The following is a 20,806-nucleotide window of genomic DNA, read 5'->3' as shown; positions in this document are numbered from 1 at the left end:
ATTTTAAAAACATACATAAAAGCCAAAGTGAAACTAACCCAGGAATAGGAGGTTGGTTAATAATTAAAAATTGTTTACTACAGTAACCATTTAAAGAAAACAGCACGAATATCCCAGTAAAAGTAGGAAAAGCACTTAAAAGAATAAAGCATTCATGATAAAAACTAACCTAGAGAGGATCTGCCTTAACTTGAAAAAGAGTATTTACAAAATCTACAGGACATATCATATCAAATGGTGAAATGTTACTTAGTTCATCTTCTTTAAAATCTGAAGCAAAATAGGAGTATCTACCATCAAAGTATTTAACACTGTATTAGGCTAGAGAACATGCAGTCATATAAAAGATATAAGGCTTGGTAAGGAAACAAAAACTCTCATTATTTACAGATATTATAATTCTCCAAACACATCCAAATAAACCAGAGACAATGACCATACGATATATTCAGGTTGGTTAAGAACAGACTCTTTGATCAATGGGGCTGCTAAAGTTAACATCCATATTGGAATAAAACAAATGAGTACTTCTACCTTACATGATATACAAAATCAATTCCAGACAATTAAAGACTTAAATACAAAGAGCATAACATAAAACTTTTATAAGTACATTTAGGAGAATGTCATTACCGCTTCAGGATAAGGGAGAAAAAAATGTTAAACTCATAAGAGAAAATAAGCTATATGGGACGCCTGGGTGGCTCAGTGGTTTAGTGCCTGCTGTCGGCCCAGGGCGTGATCTCGGAATCCCGGGATCAAGTCCCACATCAGGCTCCCTACGTGGACAGAAAAAAACGAACAATAACAAGCATTAGCATGGATGTAGACAAGCAGATACTCATAAACATAATGTTGAGGAAACAAAAATGTTGTAAATGCATGTATGCTGTATGATGCCACTGTATAAAAGTTTAAAAGATTAAAAAGGGGGCAGCCTGGTTGGCTCAGCGGTTTAGCGCCACCTTCAGCCCAGGGTGTGATCCTGGAGACCCGGAACCGAGTCCCGCATCATGCTTCCTGCATGGAGCCTGTTTCTCCCTTTGTCTGTGTCTCTGCCTCTCTCTCTCTCTCTCTCTCTCTGTGTCTCTCATGAATAAATAAATAAAATATTTTTAAAAATAAAATAAAATATTAAAAAGGAAAAAACAATTTAACATGTGGTTTAGAAATACACATATGTGTATTCAAAGAATAAAAAACACTTTTAATTCAGAACAGTGAATACCTATTGAGAGGGGAAGTGAAGGAAGGATATGTCAGGTGGGGGAGCTAGCAGGTAGGTTTAATTGTACTTCAAATGCTTTAAATCTTACATGGTAGCTACACAGACATTCTTCACAGTTTTTCCATTCCACTTGTAAGTGTAATATAATTCATGATTAAAAATACACTGCACCACAAAACGGCCAAAATAAAAACATTTTAATAAAGAATTGTTAAGAAATTCAGGAATAAGACAAATAAAACTGATTATTAATAAAGCAAAGAAATATATTTGGGTATTTGGAGGTACCATCCTAACCTGCTGTGATTGGAATTAAGAATTTGGAAAAACATTTTCAAGTATATTAAGAAAGTATCAAAATTATACAATGTAACAGAACAGCAAATAATTGAGAAAGCCTAGAACTCAAACACTGAATCACTACATATTTCTCCCTTCCATAGGTTTCCTAACTGTTCCACAAATAATCTACTAGAAGTGGTTGAGAATCGCTACAAAATGGAGACTTCTTAAATTATGAATGGGCTTTCCACTTTGATTTTTTTACAAACACTGTTTTCAAGCAATTTGAAAATTAAGGTAAATTTTCTTTGTTTTTTCACCAGCGTTAAAGGGGTCCATTTACTTTTGTTTACTTATTTATCCATGAAGCACATTTTATATATTTTCACCATGACTAATAGAAACAAAAACGTATTACTAAGCATGCAAACGTAATCAAGAGAGGAGACAGCTAGTAAACAATTAGAACATTTTTCCCTGACAACAGCTTACCATCCATTTGCATGCAACGAAGACAATCAAAATTCCCCTCAAGTCATGAGCATCTTTTACTAATACAAGACTCTTGATCCTAATTCTTTCTTTAGTTAATATATCCCATCCCTTCAAAGCTGCCAAGTTAAAGCAGTGCTCTCTTACCCCTGGTGATTTGAAACCTCTGATATAGTAAAATATCCCCCACTACTTTTGCCACTGTCTTTGGTTTCTTTACCAGAAACCTATCTCTTAACCATATGTATTTAAAAATACATTTTTTACCTTTCCAATCTTACGTGGCATTAGGCTAAGAATACCCAAAATTCCTTCCTATAACTTCCCAAAAACACTTATGAACTACCCCCACCCCTGCCAACTGCAAAACCAGACGAAACCAAAGAATCTCACTGTCCAACAAGACTGCTAAGCAAGCCCATGCTCAAGCATCAGAACAAGTAAAACCCAAGGAACTAAATGGTTCATCCTGGGTTTTCTTTATATTCTGTCCCTCGTTTGCCACATGTATCCTGACAGGGCACATCCCAAGGAAGAAACTCAAAGACAGTACCAGACAGTACCAGACAAACAAACAATGGACATTTTTCTGTGTAAGTAAGTTTTTACTGGGTGTGCGGAGACTGAAAGGTCCAGTCACTCCTATGCAGGCCCATTTCTCACTGATGTGTCTACACAGAGCAATCTGGAGGGATAAGGTGATGCCTTCCTCTAAGGTGAAGAGCATGTTGCTTGTTGCTTGCTATAAAAGAGACGGGATCTCTTATTCCAGTGATCCTCAGCTGTGAGAGCAGCAGCTATCCCAGTCATTTCTCATTACCTCCGTGGGACTTGAGAGCAAGGGGAACTAAAGCATGTTGCTTGCTGTGCTCTGAGTAACAAAGTTCTTTGTCACTGACCCAAGAATATCACATCTTATGCTAGCACCCGTGAAACAGCAACAGGCTGTGGGACCTGGGAAATTAAAAAAAATCCCCTACCCCTGGACAAGCAGAGCAGGACTAACTCCATTTTGTGCTGCACCCGCCACCTCCTGTATGACCCCCACATGACCTGCTTATCGCTTAAGGCGCTGCCCCACCCTAGTCAAGCCGCTGGGCACACCCTTATAGGAAATCGGCTCATAACAATGTAACCCTGCCTTGTGCCCACCAAAGCTGCACATCAATTCTGACCAAAGTAATAGGCCAGTTCAAATGGATACTATAGGGTAAAATGTAATTCAAATGGCCACCTGCCTGAGGACGGACATGACTGTGCAACTTTCTGCATATGTTACAATCCCACTGGCCCCTATAAAGCTGCTATTCCTCTTAGCCTCGGGGTCCAAGTCCCTGCTCTGCTGTGTCAGGTACACTTGGACCCAAGCTCGAGCTTGCAAATAAACCCTCATGTGTTTGCATCGGTGTCGGCTCCTTGGTGGTTTCTCGGATTCTCAGTCTTGGGCACAACACAGGCCAGCTTATTAGCTTGTAAGTAGGGTAAATAAAATCCCAGACTTAACAATTTTATCCCATTTGCCTATCAAGTACTGGCCAGGAAGTAGGGGAAAACTGGAAGACACATGATATAATTTTAGAAGTATTTACAAAAAAGTCATACTTTATGAATAATAGACTGAGAAAAAAATCTTTTAATGATACTTTTTCAGATATTACAAAGTATCAAGAATCTATGACAGAAAAATTCCACTGTCTAAAAGGAATAGCACATTTGATGAAAGACTCCTAAAATAGGGAATTAAACTAGGAATTCTACATTCTCCTACAGATCTGAGAGAAGAATCTGACTTCTGCATCTAGAGAAGCAAGCAGAGCCAGGGTAATCCACTGACATCATCTGTTGATAAGGGTGGGCTTTGGATAAAATTGGCGTTAGAGTGTATTGAAAATATTAAGCATAAAAATGAAAACACTCATCGAAAGTCGTAAAAAAGACTGCCTGTATATCAAAAAAAGTACTTTAGGAAACTGACTCTATCTTCAAAATAACAAATAAATAGATGTGGCCTCAGTGAATCAGGAACAGAAATTCATAGGAAGGAACAGCCAGAGATAAAAAGTATTTCAAGAAATAGAACAAAAAAATCTGATACACAGAGTACCAGTGCCTTTTAAAAATATAAATAAGTCACACATAAAGCTAAAGGATAGAAAAGGAAAATTTTCTGAACTGTGTATAAAATATGCAGTACAATAAACCAATTTTTCAAGTTCTAAGCAAAGTAAATTAAAAGAGAGCTAAACCTACCTGTATGCTGGAAATATGCATGTTTTTAACTAAAGGGATGAAGAAAAAAATGATCTCATATGCAACTAACAAGTGAAACAAAAAACAAACAAAAAAGCAGTTGGTGGTTGATCTCCCAAGAAATATAAGGGATTCTGATCCCAGACCTGTATTCAGCAACACTAATTCTAAAAGATAACAGAATATCACATTGGAATTCTTTGCCAGTTTTGGGATCCAACCTTTGTACCAACCAAAAAGTGTCTTCACATATAAGCCAATATAATGATTCTTTAAAATGCAAGAGGTTCAAACACAGTGATAACTATGAAATATAACTCATTGTTAAATATTTAAAAATTGAGAAATTAAAAAAATTAGAATGCAAGAATGGGAAGAAGTCTTGTGGCTGATATTGCAACTAGGTAAAACATTGATATTTCATAGATTCTGGCAAAATTCTCGTTAAAAACAATATGCACATATACAATTATTCATGAGAAAAATACTATACATATACTTATTATATACATATACACATGCATATATACATAGTACCTAACATATATATGTATGCCTTTTGTGTATATATATAAGAAAATGACATATATATGAAAATGGCATAATAAGAATTTAATTAAACCAGTGACCATAGAAATCACCAAGATAGCAAAGTATATATAGTCAGGGGGAAAACAGGAACTGAACTTGTCTAACATGGAAGGACTCTGAAAAAATAATGTAGGTTTAAAATTCTGGCTACTAGAGAAGTATATACAAAACACCAGTAAACTTAAAGACAAACTTAAATTTGTATAGTATAAATATAATACCTAGCCCTCAAAAGACCCAGAGAAGATAGAGCTTTAAGTCAGAGAACCAGAGGGGAGCCTGGGTGACTCAGGCAGTTAAGCATCTGCCTTTGGCTCAGGTCAGGATCCCTGAGTCCTAGGATGGAGCCACGCATCAGTCTCCCTGCTCAGTGGAGCCTGCTTCTTCCTTTCCCTCTGCCTTCTGCTCCCCCTGCTTGTGTGCATGAGCGTTCTCTCTCTTTCTCTCTCTCTCTCTCTCTGTCAAATAAATGAATAAAATCTTAAAAAAATAAAGTAAACCAGACAACCAAAAGCACTGTTCACAGAGGAAAACAAAGGAAAGAACAAGTATGAAAAACAGAGCACGCAGAATAGAATATCAAAAGCAGAACCAACCACTGTCATTATAAAAACAGAAAGCTACAGAATAAGCCATGCATTAAATGGCACATCATCAATTTATTAATGGCTTTTGGCCGTGGAGGGAGAACACAGCCACATTATAAGCACACACGCATTCCAATTTCAGGATTACTGAGGTCTAAAGAATGAAGAGAAACCTCAGAACCAAGATAATCCTGATAATGCAATTCATACAAAATATACGGCTATAACAAAGGAAGAGAATCTAGTAAGAAGAAACCAAAAGTAGAAAGTAATCAAAAGATGTGTCCAAAAGAGAAAAACTCAGTGAGATCTCTGGTCCCAATTCTAAATTCCCTAAAGAAAGAAAGTGATTTTCTCAGGTTGGGCCACAAGTTCACCCAGGTCCAATTAACAGAGTACAAAGTTGACTTCCAGAGCTAGGCCTCAGAGAGGGTTGCCCCAAAGGTTGCTGTGAGCTGGGCAAGATGCAGAGGAAGGTCAACAAAATGTCACATTCTTTTCTTTTTCATTGTCTTGGCTCCTAAAACATTTTCACACCTGACAGATATAATTCTCTTATATCAATGCTCTCTGAGAGCAAGGACCTTGTCTGACAATCTTTTTTATTTTCTTTCCAGTTCAAACACAGTACATAGAGTAGCTACTCAATAAGCATATCCTTAACGAGATTCTTTTTCCTGCCCTTAACAGAATCCTTAGAAAAACAGTACCCACTTGCATTTTAGGCTCTGCTTTGTACAGTACACAGAGATCCAGAAGATCATACTGAATTGTTCCTCAACCTATTTATTCAATTAATAAAATCCACGTATTGCTTTTGAAATCCAGAATGACCACACAAACTCAGTTAAATATTTTCAAATGCTGGACTTGCTAGACATTGTAAACATAAACTTACAGGCAAACTGGAGTTTAGCTTCTCTGCTGACAATGGTTCCAAGTGAATTTGTTGCAAAACACTGATAATTTCCTGTATCCCAATTTCTGTTGGGGTTAATAACCACAAGATTTCCTCCGTCCAACTTATACCGATATTCCATACTCAGATTAATGTCGCTTCCATTCAGCTGCCATCTGCAAAACAAATATCAAGGTTTTTCCCCACTTAGTATATTTATATTTTAAAAAAAACCCTATGGGGTTTTTAAAACCCTGTGTGGCTCCGTAGGTTAAGTATCCGCCTTCTGCTCAGGTCATGATCTCAGGGTCCTGGGATGAGGATCCCCATATTTGGCTCCCTGCTCAGCAGACAGCCTGCTTCTTCCTCTCCCTCTGCCTGCCACTACCCCCTTGCTTGTGCTCTCTCTTTCTCTCTGTATCAGATAAACAAAATCTTTTAAATAAATAAATAAATAAATAAATAAATAAATAAATAAATAAATCCTACATTATAAAATCCACTTTAATCATCACCCCTCTTACAAATGAGAGGTAAATATATTATTCCATTGTGCCATATCTGAAGCTCAAACATGGCCTACTTAACAGAAACCAAAGCTTAAAGCATAGTAAAAAGCACAACAGAATCACATCTAAAAGTTAAATATTTTTCACACTTTTCAAAAGAGGTGAGAATAATTTGTTCATGAACAAATTAAGCTAAGTCCATATAGGCAAAGATGAAGCGGAAAGTGGAGGTAATTACCTCATGTACTTCAGGCCAATCTCATGCTGCCAATGAAGGGGGAAAAGAGCACACTTCTTTGATTTATTCAGACTGACTGAGCACATTTAATAAATTAATTGGATAAGTGCTCAACTATCCATTTCAATTTATCTGGGTAAATACCCATCCCTCAGGCACTCTCCACTCTTCTCAGCCATCACAATGCTATTTACTAAATGGTACACTGTGGTAAAAGACCCTATATACTACCTAGGGGGTCTCAAACAGTAAAAGCACTAACCCCCAGAGCCATATTTATCAATGGGAAGGCAAAAGAAAAAAGGGGGGGGGGGAGTAATTTTTAAACAAGAGTTTTTAAACAGAAAAACCAGGGTTTTTAAAAAAGATTTATTTATTTGAGAGAGAGAGAAGGAGAGAGAAAGAACAGGGGGAGGGGCAGAGGAGAGGAAGAGAGAGAATCTTAAGTGGACTCCCTGCTGAGTGTGGAGCCTATGAGAAACTCGATCTCAGAACCCTGAGACCATGACCTGAGCTGAAGTTGGACGCTTAATCAACTGAGCCACCAAGGTGTCCCCAGAAATAAAACAGTTTTTAAACAGTATGTATACTTGACACATCAAAGTAGACTTCGCCTTTAAAAACTCAGAAATATCCCATAATTTCAAGAACACATACATTGTATAAATTAGAGCCCATCTACCTCCTGGAAGACTTACTTTTTATTACAAAAAGAAACTGCTATCAGTTCTATAAATTTTTGTGTATTATAACAATCATCTCAATTACTCTTTGTAACTTTAAGAATGTGAGTAATCTAGTAGTCATTTTATAGATGATGATTTCAATAAAAAAGCTGAATGAGATGTCAACTGTCCCCAAATTATTCAATATTGGATTAGTAGTAGTACTCACTTGAAGTCTAGCTCAGAATTCTTTCATCATGTCATGTGCCATCTAAAAGTTGTTGTATTTATATATAAAATATTTAACCTGAACATATGACATGCTCTAAAAGTAAATAAAGACATGAAATGTTAACATTATCACAAATGAAAGTATGCCATGTCAAATGAAATTTATAGTTGTGAAATGTTTGAATTTAGTATGTTAAAGTCTCAAACAATTGTGAAACATTTTATAAAGTGCAATTTGATACCATTTATATACATTCGTTTTTAAAGATTTATTTATTTACTCATGAGAGACATAGACTGAGAGAGAAAGAGAGAGAGAGAGGCAGAGACATAGGCAGAGCAGAAGCAAGCTCCTTCCAGGGAACCTGATTAGGGACTTGATCCCAGATCCCAGGGTCACAACCTGAGATGAAGGCAGGCACCCAACCACTGAGCCACTCAGGCGTCCCCCATTTATATAAAGTTTCAAAACATATAAAATAATATTAATAATGCATGAAGCATATTTTAAAGCATGAAAATGATAAACCTCCACTTTAAGGTATTTTAAAGCTCTCATGGAGAGAAAGTGAAGTACGTTCAGGGAGCAAATACTAGGAAATTTAGGCTTTTGGTTTTATTTCTTGAGTAGTGGTTATATGGATGTTTATCATTGTAGTAGATTATATATCATTTTCTATATCTGAATAATATATAATAAAGTTTTCATGATAGAAGCCATAGGAAATGAACAAATATATAAGTTTAGTTCCACATTTCAATGAATTCTCAGGCAGATACAAATATGTACACAAACCACATATGGAAAACATAGTCCTAAACATGCTGGGCTTGACTTTCACAGAATAAAACAACAGTAAATCACAAGTGGGTGCATTGAATTTTTAAGCTGTAAATATTTGTCAGTTTCTGACAACTTTTAATTTAATGCTTGCAGTGGGAAAAACTTCTCTAAACTCAAACCAGAAAAGACATAGATAATTTCACATATTTTTGAACCGAAGACTCTCATGACAAAGGGTACTTGTGTTTTTGTCACCTACAAAATACAGTTTATATAGGAGAAAAGGGATTTTAGTTCTAGAGTTAGACTGCTTATGACCTAAGTATGCCTGATGGCTTCATTTGAAAATTCCGCTTTTGTGTTTAGCTGATGAATAATAAAGGTACAGTGGCTATGTGGAAAATTGTAAAGATAAATAAAAATATGGAGAGGCACTTCTTCTAGCCTATTTAATAGCTGGGAAGATTTAAGAGATCAAAAAGTATGTGGGAAAATACTTTATTTCAGTTAAGTGTCTAAGATCTAAAAGATATCATCCCAAAGCTTTGACTAAACAACTAAAATGGGAAACATTTTTTATGCATAACTGTTTCTTACTTCCTTTAGCTCAATCTTCATCATAGACTGTGTAGTAGACTCCCTAGATTATTTCATTACGTGATAAGGCAAAATCTACTCTATTTTAAAATATGTTTCTACTATAGCAAAAGTAAACCCTTGCTTTAGCTAACTCTTCAGAGCTAAGATATACACGACATACCTGAAAGAATGCTAATTTTAACAAAGTGATAGAATTCTCTCCTTATTAACACTATTCATCATTAAATGGACCTCATCCCCAGGTGGTATAAAATTTCTCAATATCTTATTAAACATTAATTGTTTTTCCCCTTTTTGAAAGTATGTGGATTTAAAACAGCTGTATTTATTTAAACTCTGGAATGTGTGAGGAACCTTTGGGCCTGAAATTCCAAAAATTATCATATCCTGAGAAAATAGTGTACTTAAGTTCCCAATGCAAAATATTCATATTTGGGCCTGATTTCCAGATATTTCTCAGATTTTCTTTGTACAAGAAACATGCGGAAAAACTGAAGGCATACACACATACTCCTTTTACAAATATGTGTCCAATAAATCTACAAATTAGATTAATTTTCTTTGCAGTGAATTGTAATCAACTGATCAGAGTTCATGAACACATAGTAATAAAGTGTGACAGGTGAATGGCACATTTAGGTCATGAATTTGGGAAGCTTTTAGAGGTAGATACTATCTTTAGTTTTTGCACATTCACAATTTTTTATAAAAGGTGCAGATGTCCACTTTTAGGAATAAAATGTGAAGTTCATGAGAAACTCTATAAAGTTTCGGAATGAAATCTTCTTGAAATGACAAAATTGTTTAAAAATTCATAAAAGTAACATTTGCATACCCAAATTTCATTCCAAAAGGCTTAATGCAGTGATCTGGAACAAAAGAAGACAGGCCCATGGCTCTTGGGGCTGCATACACCAGCATTTCAATACTATAACATTTACATTGTGCTCTAGAAACAGACTAACCTTGTAGCTTTAGCTCAGTGGTAAATGTCATAAGATTAAGCACCTCTGTATAATCATCATGTTGTAACACTCTTGAATGATCTTATAAGTTCACTGCCAGCCTTCAGTGTTCAAATGCTCATTCTACACAAATTAGGATTTGCTTTTAGAAACCACAAGTGAAAAATGGTTTAATATTCATATTTCACAAATCTACTGATTCTCAAGCAATGAGCTCTCATCCCCTTCTATTTCTTCATGGGGAGGTTATATATTAATTTGCTTCCGGGCCAGTAAGTACAAGTTGGGAGGTGGAATGAGAAGTCCTGGGCTTCATGCTCTGCTGGAATTCCTGAGACAACATGAATTTTATCAATCCACTTCTCCTAAAATCTCACCTGTATCCTCTACACAACAGGGTGCTGGTACCTCCTCACTGGAGAGAGGCTGGGCAGGTGGAGTAAGGAGATTTGGCCAAGCTTGTTCAATGGAATGGTGGAAGTCTATGGCCAATTTCTCCCTAAACACTTTTTTTTAATACAATTTCTTTAAAACATACATGCCCTTGAGCCAATAGATTTTGAATTTTGAGTAGAACAGCATAAGGTACCTGACATAGAAACTCTTTCAACTGGCAGTTACTACGTTTTCATGATGAAAACTATACTTGTTACTTCTGGGAAATAGACTAAAACATCAGTGACCGAATTGCCTTCTAATACAAAAAGCAAACTATGTGTAAGAGTGTGTATATGAGTCTGCATGTGTAAGCAAACATGAATTTATAAAATAAGTTAAATCAGTATGAAAAGCTTGCTTCTCCCTCTGCCTTTGTCTTTGCCTCTCTGTGTCTCTTATGAATAAATAAATAAAACATCTTAGAAAAAAGTATGAAAAGCCTAAATTTTCAGAGTTGAAAAGTGCTTTTGAAAGCATGACCTCCGATGAATGATGACTGTTTCAATCACTGCTGAATTCCCACCACCAGTCATAATAGGTGGTTCACGGTAGGTGCTTATAGAAGTTTTCTGAGTGGAGTAACCTAACCATATCTAACCCCCTCACTGAGATTATCCATATTAGCAATAAACAACTCAAAGATGAAGAATTAATGTATATTTATTTCATTTACTTTATTAGTTATTATTTATTTACCATACTAGTTATTACAGGAGACAGCAACTCTTACAGAAAATCTTACTAGCGTGGAACAACAATCATGAATATAAGCACAGCTCTAGCTTGTCAGTATAATTTAAGGCACCGAGCCCCAAACAGGGTCTTTCTCTAGAATGTGATAACAAGGTTAGAGACTGTTACCCTGTGAAACTGAAACAAAACTGAGTGACTTCAGGTAGTTTTAAAATAATCCCTGGATATAATTTACCTCACAGTTGATTATACAAAGGTAATCCTTCAGCATATCTACACTATCACACCAAATCTGGTCACGAAAATTGAAATATAAACAATGTACTAGTGAAAAACGAGTGTGACATGTTAGACTTCAACATAAAACAAAGCGAGAAGAACAAAATAATTTACTGAAATATTTAGGGAGCGGGGCTAGGTTTGGGAAATAAGCCCACACTAAACACTTGTTAAATCAACAGGCAATACTTTATTTGGGGTTTGACAGGAAAATTAGGAATTTAATCACAGAAGCAATTTGCGGTTTTAGATGCGGCTTTCAAGTTAATAAGCAAATGCATTTGTGTTCAAATGCAATGTTTGTTAATATGTTTACTGAAGTGATGAGAATAATTGCAGCCCTTGAAAGAATGAATGTTCGAATTTGCATATTCAATACTTTATCCAAAAATAACTAGTTAGGCTTCAGCAATAATTGCCAAAGATATAAATGAGTTAAATTGCAATGCTGTGTTTTTAAAAATTAAGTTTTTAAAATGTGTTTTATGACACAGATTCCCATTTCTCACTCACTGATAAATTTTAAACATATACATTTAAGAAAAAAAAACCCACTGGGATTAAAAGCAACTTTCAGTTTGCACAATTAAAGCGTGGTTCAAATTGATCAGTGACTGCCTTAAAATTATCCCTACGAGAATTACAGAAGACATTTGCTATTCCTGCCTTCTCTGCATCCATGTTTGCTCTTTCTGGTAGCAAGGCCCGCTCACTCCCATCCAAGAGGCCACTCCTCAGGTGACTAGGCCTGGCCACTCAGAACAATGCATGTCTTGGCCCCAGTGATTAGTTAAGAATACGAATGTGACCCAACTGATTTAACTTGGTTTTGACCTTCCTCCTCACCCCACTTCAAAAATACAAAGAAGAACAACAAATGATGTGAATTAATTTTTACACTTCCATCTGTAATATCTAAAATCCAACTTCTACATTTTTCTTGGGTTTTGGTTACTTACACTATTAGCTATTTTTTTTCATGTTTTTTTCTGACACCATTCAAAACTTTTTTATGACACTAATAGGAAAGGTGCCCTCTGAATACATGTAGTAGACTTCTGGTAAATTCCATTATAGGGAGCCATACTTTAAAGGGAGAACCTGTGGCCAGGGGAGATGATATTTTGCAATGATATTTAGTCTTTATAACTTGTATATCTGATATTGTTCACAGTGTACTTTATTAACATAGTTTACTTATTATATAGAGCTGCAAGAAAATAATGTTGTGGTTATTTCCTTTTAAGGAGAAAAAAACAGAAAAGCTATGGATTCAAGGATCAGTCTACAGCAGTGCCATCCAAAAGAACTTTCTGGAAGCATAAAAATGGTCATCAGTTTACAGTAGCTATTAGCCACATGTGCCTACTCAGCACTTAAAATAAGGCTGCCTTGACTGAGGAAATATATTTTTAATTTAACTGATTTAAATCTATAGGGCCAACTTCTGGCCACTGGCTACCATATTGAACAACACAGCTCTTAAATCTCAAGCTCAACTAAATATTGAAAACATAAAGCCCACATGGGCCACATTCCACTTTAAGACTTATTTTCTTTGGCCTACATTACAATAATTTTTAAAAAGGCCAAGTCAATAATAGAAGTAGAGATTTCAAAGAGAAAATATCTGAATTTTAAAACATCTCTTGAAAGCCTTTTATTAAACTGGACTAAGATTCCTGAATGGTAACCATTGGCCAGTGTTGAGAAGTGGTCATGACTACTCAATAGGCTTGTGGCTGTGTTGGACAGTTTCCAGTCATTATTCAAAGTTTCTATTTGTTCCCAAGGCACGCCCACCTCTTTTAGCTTTGCTACTTCCCTGGTCCCTACAGGTATTTGCATATTTTATCCCACCCTACCTCAAATATGTAGTTCCTTTAAAGGGTGAATGATATCAGTGGAAGTGACCAGGGTTCTTCCTATTTGGGGTCTTTCATCTGAGCAAATGGTGAGCTTTTATAACCCCAGGAAAAGTCAGAGAAACCCCTCCCATTTAAAAAAGTTATTAATATTCCCTCAGGGTAATCTCTTTCAGCATCATCGGCAATTACAATGAGAATGAATACTAATTAACCTTTAAATATAGGCTTTGGGGCTTCGGTGGGGAGATGCAAAAGAAAGAATAAAATTCTCAATTAAACCCTAACACAAGTAATTTCTCTTGAGAATTTCTGAACTTTTGGATTTCTAATATGACCAATTAAGAGTTCTTTTTACCCAATGGGAGACTCAAGAAAAGATCTCTCATCAGATAAATGTCTCAGTCTACAAGACAGGCTGTGGGCTTATGGAGGATATTCTTTTATAAGACTCTTAAACTTTATTCTTAATCTTGGGAAACATGTTCGGATTGTCTTTAAATTGTAATTTCACATGAACCACTGATTTTCTTCTATGGTATCTATTTATCTATCTAACAGCTTCTATTTATAAATACTTATAAAAAATATCCTTTCTCTGATTTCATGTAAAAAAGAAAATCCCCATTTTTATGTCTTCAATGTTACTCCATACTCATACCATTAATCTATAGTTTTTAAAGGCTAGTAAAAAATAAGAATAAACAAGCATATTTTCTTCTAAAATATTTAAAGACTACTGTAGATCATTACATGACTGACTAGGAGAAAAAAAACAGGCCATAACTGAAGGCACTGTCTAAACAGACAAGTTCATGACTACAACCTACATTGTTCTATACTCCTATTTACTCTATCAGCATAACCTCTTACACAGATAACATGAATAACTGAGTTGTTATATAAAAGCCTAATATTTTCACAATGTAAAGAGGTTCCCTTGTTCTTTTTCAAGGTCTTGACTTTAGTGACTAAAAACCCTTAGTTTAAGTGGAATTTTATATTGGTTACAAGTCTTTAGAAAATCTTTAGAGCTATAATAAAAGTATCTGGGCTATTTGGCTACAAACCAAATACTTAAAAAACAATACTTAGCATGTTAAATTTCTTCATTTATCAGACATAAAACTGATTAATCAATTTAAGTCGTGTATCTCCTAGTTTCAGGTACAGATTTTCTTTAAATGGCAACATAGAATATCTCAGGCCACATCATAAAATACAAGAAGCACTATGTAAACGACAAGACCTCTTCATCAACATTTTATACATGTTGTCAGTATGTTTAAAAACACACTCCCTGGCATTATAATAAATACTCAATATATAAAGAAATGATTGCAACAAAAGAGTACTTCTGGATTTCTGAGCTCAAGACTTCTTGCTATTTGGTAAGATTTTACAAACATAATTATACTATTCATTTAGAAATACACTCCTGTCTGACTAAATCTTACATCTTGACAATTTTTCAGCTGAATACATTTATCATCAAATTATTCATAAGATAAATGCTGGGAATACAACTTTACTGAAAACAGAAACAATCCATAGGTAAGTCATTCATATGGACACTGTCATATTATTGTCATATCTAAAAGGATAATCTGTTTCAGGAAGAAACAAATGAGTGCATTTAGAAAATGTTAAAATGCCCTATGAAAATGCTGGGCGAAAAGTTCTGATGATAACATCTCATTATTATTATTGATCTGTTTATCATTCTCCCAAAGAGGAAATTATTTTCAGATGTTACCTGTGCTTGTGTCTGATTAATTGTACTATCTCATAAAATACAATTTTTTTTAATATTATGTATACTTTTCTTATCACCTCTGTCAGTTCTGACTAGTAACCTGGAATCGTTGTTTATTTTTTTAACAGGTGCTCAATAAACATGTCTTGAATATTGTTGAAAGAGACTGACCTCGATTACTTCCAAATGCAAAAATACGAAGGTCTACCCAATGCTGACCCAATTTAACAATGAATGTTGCCTTCTATTACTTACATGTAATAATTAAGAAAACAATAGAAGTTCAATAAGATCTACATTACTACTCTAAACACTTAGAATTTTATTAATATAGTCTGAAATATGCTTGTTCTGCAGGTTATAGAAAGGGTTTTGCCAAGAAACTAATACTGTAAACAGAGTTTTTGAGACAAATGCTCGCAAGTATTCAAAAGAGCATGTTGTTTTCAAGGTGCCTCAAGCACTTTTTCGTAGCCACTTACATGAAAGCAGCATATGCTATTTATCAATAATTCATTTCTTCATTAAATTGGGTCACCTAAGCACATCTAACAGTAAAAATTGTTAATCTTGTGTTCTTTCAAAAAGTAAATACCCATCCTGTCCAAATAATCTACCCTTGTCCCCCAAATGTTAATATTTTTATCTTAAGGTGATGGGAATTCACATTTTTTTCTTTCCTTATACCTTTCTGTGATGTTTGAAAGTTTTCAGTTAACAAGTATTATTCATGTAATCTGAAAAATGCATATTTTTACATGAAAAAACTACTAAATTAAATATAATTTCTCTCCAAGAATACTTAAAATGACTTTAGTGAGAATGTATTTTATTCTTCTATATTTAATTTACTTCAAACACATAGTAAAATGGTAAAGAAAGAAGTATGAATGCTGAAAAGTGTCTTTTTTTAAAACTATGTTTTCTAAATACCTTTGGAACATTTGATTTCATCCCCACAATTGGTATGTTCCCAATGACTACATTTTATAAACACAAATTTTACATTAAGTTGCACTATAAATCAGTGAATAGAGATTGCTTATTTAAGAGATTCTACTATGTCTTTTTTAAATCAAAAAATCTTCTTGTAAAGTGAATAATCAAATATATAAAGTATGGATCCAAATGTTTACATATGATATCTGTTGAACATAGCATACAACTACAGTTTCATGTATTATTTCTTAGTGATGCCAAGACTATATTGAAACAAAAAAGGTCACAATTGCTACATGATTATTTCTTAATTTGGATTTGAAACTTGCCACTATACCTGTAATGAGGTGAAGGGTTGCCTCTTGCTTCACAATTTAAAGTTATTTTTTTATCCTCTGAACCCACAGGGAAAATGCTGTTGCTGGGCTCTCTGATAAACACTGGACCTTGTAAGAGAAGCTCACCTGCATGGGTGGAAGACATCCAAACAAATAATCACAATAAGTAAAAGGCACTGTAAAAGCCGCATCCTAGAATCGAAGAAAAATAAGCAACCAGTATCTGCTCTTTAAAGAAAAAGAAGAAACAGCAGGTATTGTTTCTCTTGTCCATAAAACATGCTCTGCAGGCATTGCTTTGCTAATGAGCATCAGTTAAACTGTTGACAGCCTAGAAACATGTATGAGACAATGAAAATTTATATTAAAAAACCTTGACATATTAGTAAAATTCCTTAAAAGTATAAGTAAGGCTGTACTAATTACTTTTTATAATACAAAGTCTACCTAACTTTTCACTGGTGAACATCCTCTTCTTTTAGGAGGTCTTTCTGTCTCATTACAAAAGTAAAGTTGTATTCAAAACGAGTTGAATACCTGACCATGACTTTCTTACAAAATCTGCCATGCATGCAAATCTGAAGGTTGACAATATTATTTTTCTGTTTTGACCTCAAAACACTCAACATTTGGTGGTATTTCCACTTTATTACCAGCCAAGTGAAGAGAAGGATGCAACTCTGAGCAAGTATCTTTTAAAAGGTTTTTTACTGGGATGCCTGGATGGCTCAACAGTTTAGTGCCTGCCTTCAACCCAGGGTGTGATCCTCAAGTCCAGGGATCGAGTCCCACATCGGGCTCCCTGCATGGAGCCTGCTTCTCCCTCTGCCTGTGTCTCTGCCTCTCTCTGTCTCTCATGAATAAATAAATAAAATCTTTCAAAAAATAAATAAAAGGTTTTTTTACTTTGTGAAGAAAAATTGAGTATTTTCTCAGAATTTCCACATATATACAAAAACAAAAATCTGTCTTTGTACTCAGAATTTAAAAAGGAATGGGATAATGCCATCAACAAATGCTTATGCTACTTTAGTTGTACAATCATTGCCAAAGCACTTCTGAAAACAAACAAATTCACAGGAAAAAATGAGAGAGAGAGAGAGAGCAAGAGAGAGACTTCTTTATCTTGGAATGCTCAGTAAAATGGGAGGAATTTTTGCTGAAGCAAAGAATGAATAAACAGACTAAGAGACAAGGAGAGCTTACAAGTAGTCAGACAAAGAAAACAGGTTGGAAAAGCTCCCCACTCAAAAGTCCAGAAGCTAGAAACTTGTATTTTGGCTACTTCAAATGGTAATAACACTCATTCATAAGAAGTATTTACCATAATAACAAGAATAATAAAATAACATGATACTGAAAATAATCACTGACATGATGAAAACAGCAGCAGCTGATGCCAGTGCGTGAATCCTACATGACAGTATCTGATTAATCTTCACAGAGATCATTATTCCCAGGGAACAGAAGGCCTGAAAGTGGTTAGGTGACAGGGGCAAGTTCACACAGCATTTCAGAATGCACACCCTCTGGAACATCTGAGTCCAGATTCCAGGCAGGAATACCCTCCTGTTTTATACTCAGAATGTAGCCTTGCCCTTCATCTGGTCTTGGCTCTCAGCTTCTGGTAGGTAACCAATGTCGTACATGATCAGAATGCCTTTGTTTAGGGTAGGGCCTAGCCACACTGGATCTGAGGGTAGGACCAGCTACATCTGACAGTGTCCGATGGGGACTGACCATACCAGAAAGCCCAACACGTGACTGATGATGGATATTTGAGTCATGAGGTAGGAGCTGACTTAGGCAACTGAGCTCAACTACACATGTGCCATTTAGGTAACGATGCCCCAGTAAAAACTCTGAACACTGAGGCTTGGTGAGTTTCCCTTGTTAGCAGTAGTCCTTGCTTATTAACACACATCAATACCAGGAGGTTTACTCATCCTGAGAACAACAAAAGCTTAGCATTAGGACCCTTCCAGATGTTATGCTATGGGTTTCTTCCTTTGGCTGATTTGAGCATGTATCCTTTCCCTATAATAAACTATAATCACCTGTAATCACAATTATAATAGCTTTCAGTGGCTCCTGTTGGTCCTTCTAGCAAATTATCAAAGCCAGAACTTGAAGTTGGTGTTAGAAATGAGGGTAGTGTAGGGACTGTACACTTATACCTCAAAGTCTAGCTAAATCTAGACACCCTTTCCACTGCAACATCACCACTAAATTAACCCTTACTAAAACCAACCACACCTTAAGAAAACGGCTTGCTATCCTCTTTAGTCCCTGGTTTTTATTTACCTCTGAGAGGAAAATAACATAAGGAAAAAGTTCTCCTTTTCCATGAAGAAAAGGATTTTGAAGAAATGGATTTTGAAATAGCTATTAACACCCCTACCAAAAGATTCGATGTGGTCATTTTCCTGATTTTTACCCCTAAGTAAGTTTACTGCACAAAAATAAAAACAAGCAAGACATCTGGCTTTAATAGTCAAATTTACTGTCTTAGAAAATTGAAAATGATTCTAATACCTGTTTGTAAATATTTACAAATACGGTGAATTTTTCATAGCATTTTTTTCTGGTCTAATAGCTCTTAATTTACTTTGAGTAGCTAATATATTTTGTTCATGTATAAGTTGGTATAGCATCATCATTCCAACAAACTCTGATATGTGTAAAGCCTGAAAACAATACTATAGTAACATAATGGTGCAGATTTGAAAATTCCAGGAAGGTTGGGAAGAGAAGCTGACAAAAGGAAAATTAGGTCAAGATAAGAAGGGGGGTGATTTCAATGAAAAAGACACAAAGAGGTGTTTTTTTAAAAATTCCCTATAAGTGACCACAATGAAAATCCAAATGTCCATTCCATCATCTTCTAACACAAGTCAAATCCCAAGCGATACTCTAATTATTCTCTAGAGACTATTATTAATTTTAAATGAGGGTGCTAAATAACTAGAAGCCTTTTTATTCTGAGATCCTTTTTAGAGAATGGCAACAATAGCTAATTTACTTACATTTATGTGCCAGGCACTGTAGTAAGGAAATTACAAGCCTTGCCTCCCTTATTCTCAGGGTATGTTTGACCCCATCCCCTACTCTATGAGGTCCAGCTGTGGTGCCACCCTGTAACACTACCATCCTCCACCACCATCCTCATCTATGCCTCTAAGTTCATGCTGACCATTGTCACATTTGGGCTCAGTCCCCACCACCCTTGTTATTCTCTGCTCTGATTTCCTTTTGTCATTCAGAAATTGGCATAAATGTCATCTTCTCGGCTTAAATGTCCTTCCACCCACCCCTCACTTCCACCTTTCACAGAGGTACCAAAGCACATCTCACCGAATTTCACTATTTATAAACATTATACATGTTCACATATGCACTTGTTATTTTTATCTAATTCATTGTTGCATCCTCAACTCCTAGAACATGGAAGATATTCCACATTTATTGAACGAAAAAGATGAATGAAGGAATTCTCACAATAACTCAGTTTAAGGCATATATTTTTTTTTTACAACTAGTGATTGATAAAGCTAAGATTTTAATCTCAGAGCTTATGTTCTCAACTTACAGTTATTAGGCCTCCCCAACAGAAAGAAATGAGGCACAGACCAATTAAATAACCCAAACTCGGTAACAGGTTTTTTTGGGTGAGAGACCTGGGATCAGACCCTAATAATCCTATTCTTGTTGTGCTATCCCTTTCCAATAAGCCAGACAGTTCTAAATATGGTTAAAGGCAAAAATTAACCATTAGCTTGCCTTTTAAGTTTTAGTATTTCCTGATAACCCTGGACCTTTCCAGCCTGCGAGGCACATACCAACCCTTTCTGAAATTAAAGTTCCTAAAGGCCTTTTAGACCTTCAGCAGCCATTCAAAAGCCTCCCAAAATGTAAGTACAAATTAATAATCAAACATGACAGTTCAGTTCATGCTTCATACTCTGAAAAGAGACAAAGACCACTCAGTCTTGCTTCACCAGAATGAAGTAAGAGATGCTGGAGTATAATGTTGTAGTCTCTTGCTGGAGACATAAATTTAAAACAAAGAGATTCTGAAGTCCTTGCTAATCAAAAAGAAATTATCCAGCATTTTCTTCAAAATGAATTTTGATCCTCAAAAGGACAGAACCTTGACGATTCACACGGATATTCATAAC

General features: G+C 35.4%; 1 protein-coding gene across 4 annotated transcripts in view; it reads right to left on the bottom strand.

Annotated features, from left to right (window-relative positions):
• The window catches only part of CNTN3 (contactin 3), a 326,552-nt gene that overhangs the window by 201,185 nt on the left and 104,561 nt on the right, over positions 1–20,806 (bottom strand). For all 4 annotated transcript variants that reach the window (XM_072720423.1, XM_072720424.1, XM_072720422.1 and 1 more), the window contains exons 3-4: positions 16,628–16,754; positions 6,329–6,504 (exon numbers count right to left, since the gene is read on the bottom strand). In XM_072720423.1, the coding sequence (XP_072576524.1) occupies positions 6,329–6,504; positions 16,628–16,754 (303 nt within the window). The remainder of the gene's footprint in view (positions 1–6,328; positions 6,505–16,627; positions 16,755–20,806) is intronic.

The sequence above is a fragment of the Vulpes vulpes genome, chromosome 9 (genome assembly GCF_048418805.1).
Source record: "Vulpes vulpes isolate BD-2025 chromosome 9, VulVul3, whole genome shotgun sequence".
Taxonomy (NCBI): Eukaryota; Metazoa; Chordata; class Mammalia; order Carnivora; family Canidae; genus Vulpes; species Vulpes vulpes.
The sequence above is the reverse complement of the archived record's forward strand: the minus strand, read 5'-3'. Positions and strand labels throughout refer to the sequence as shown.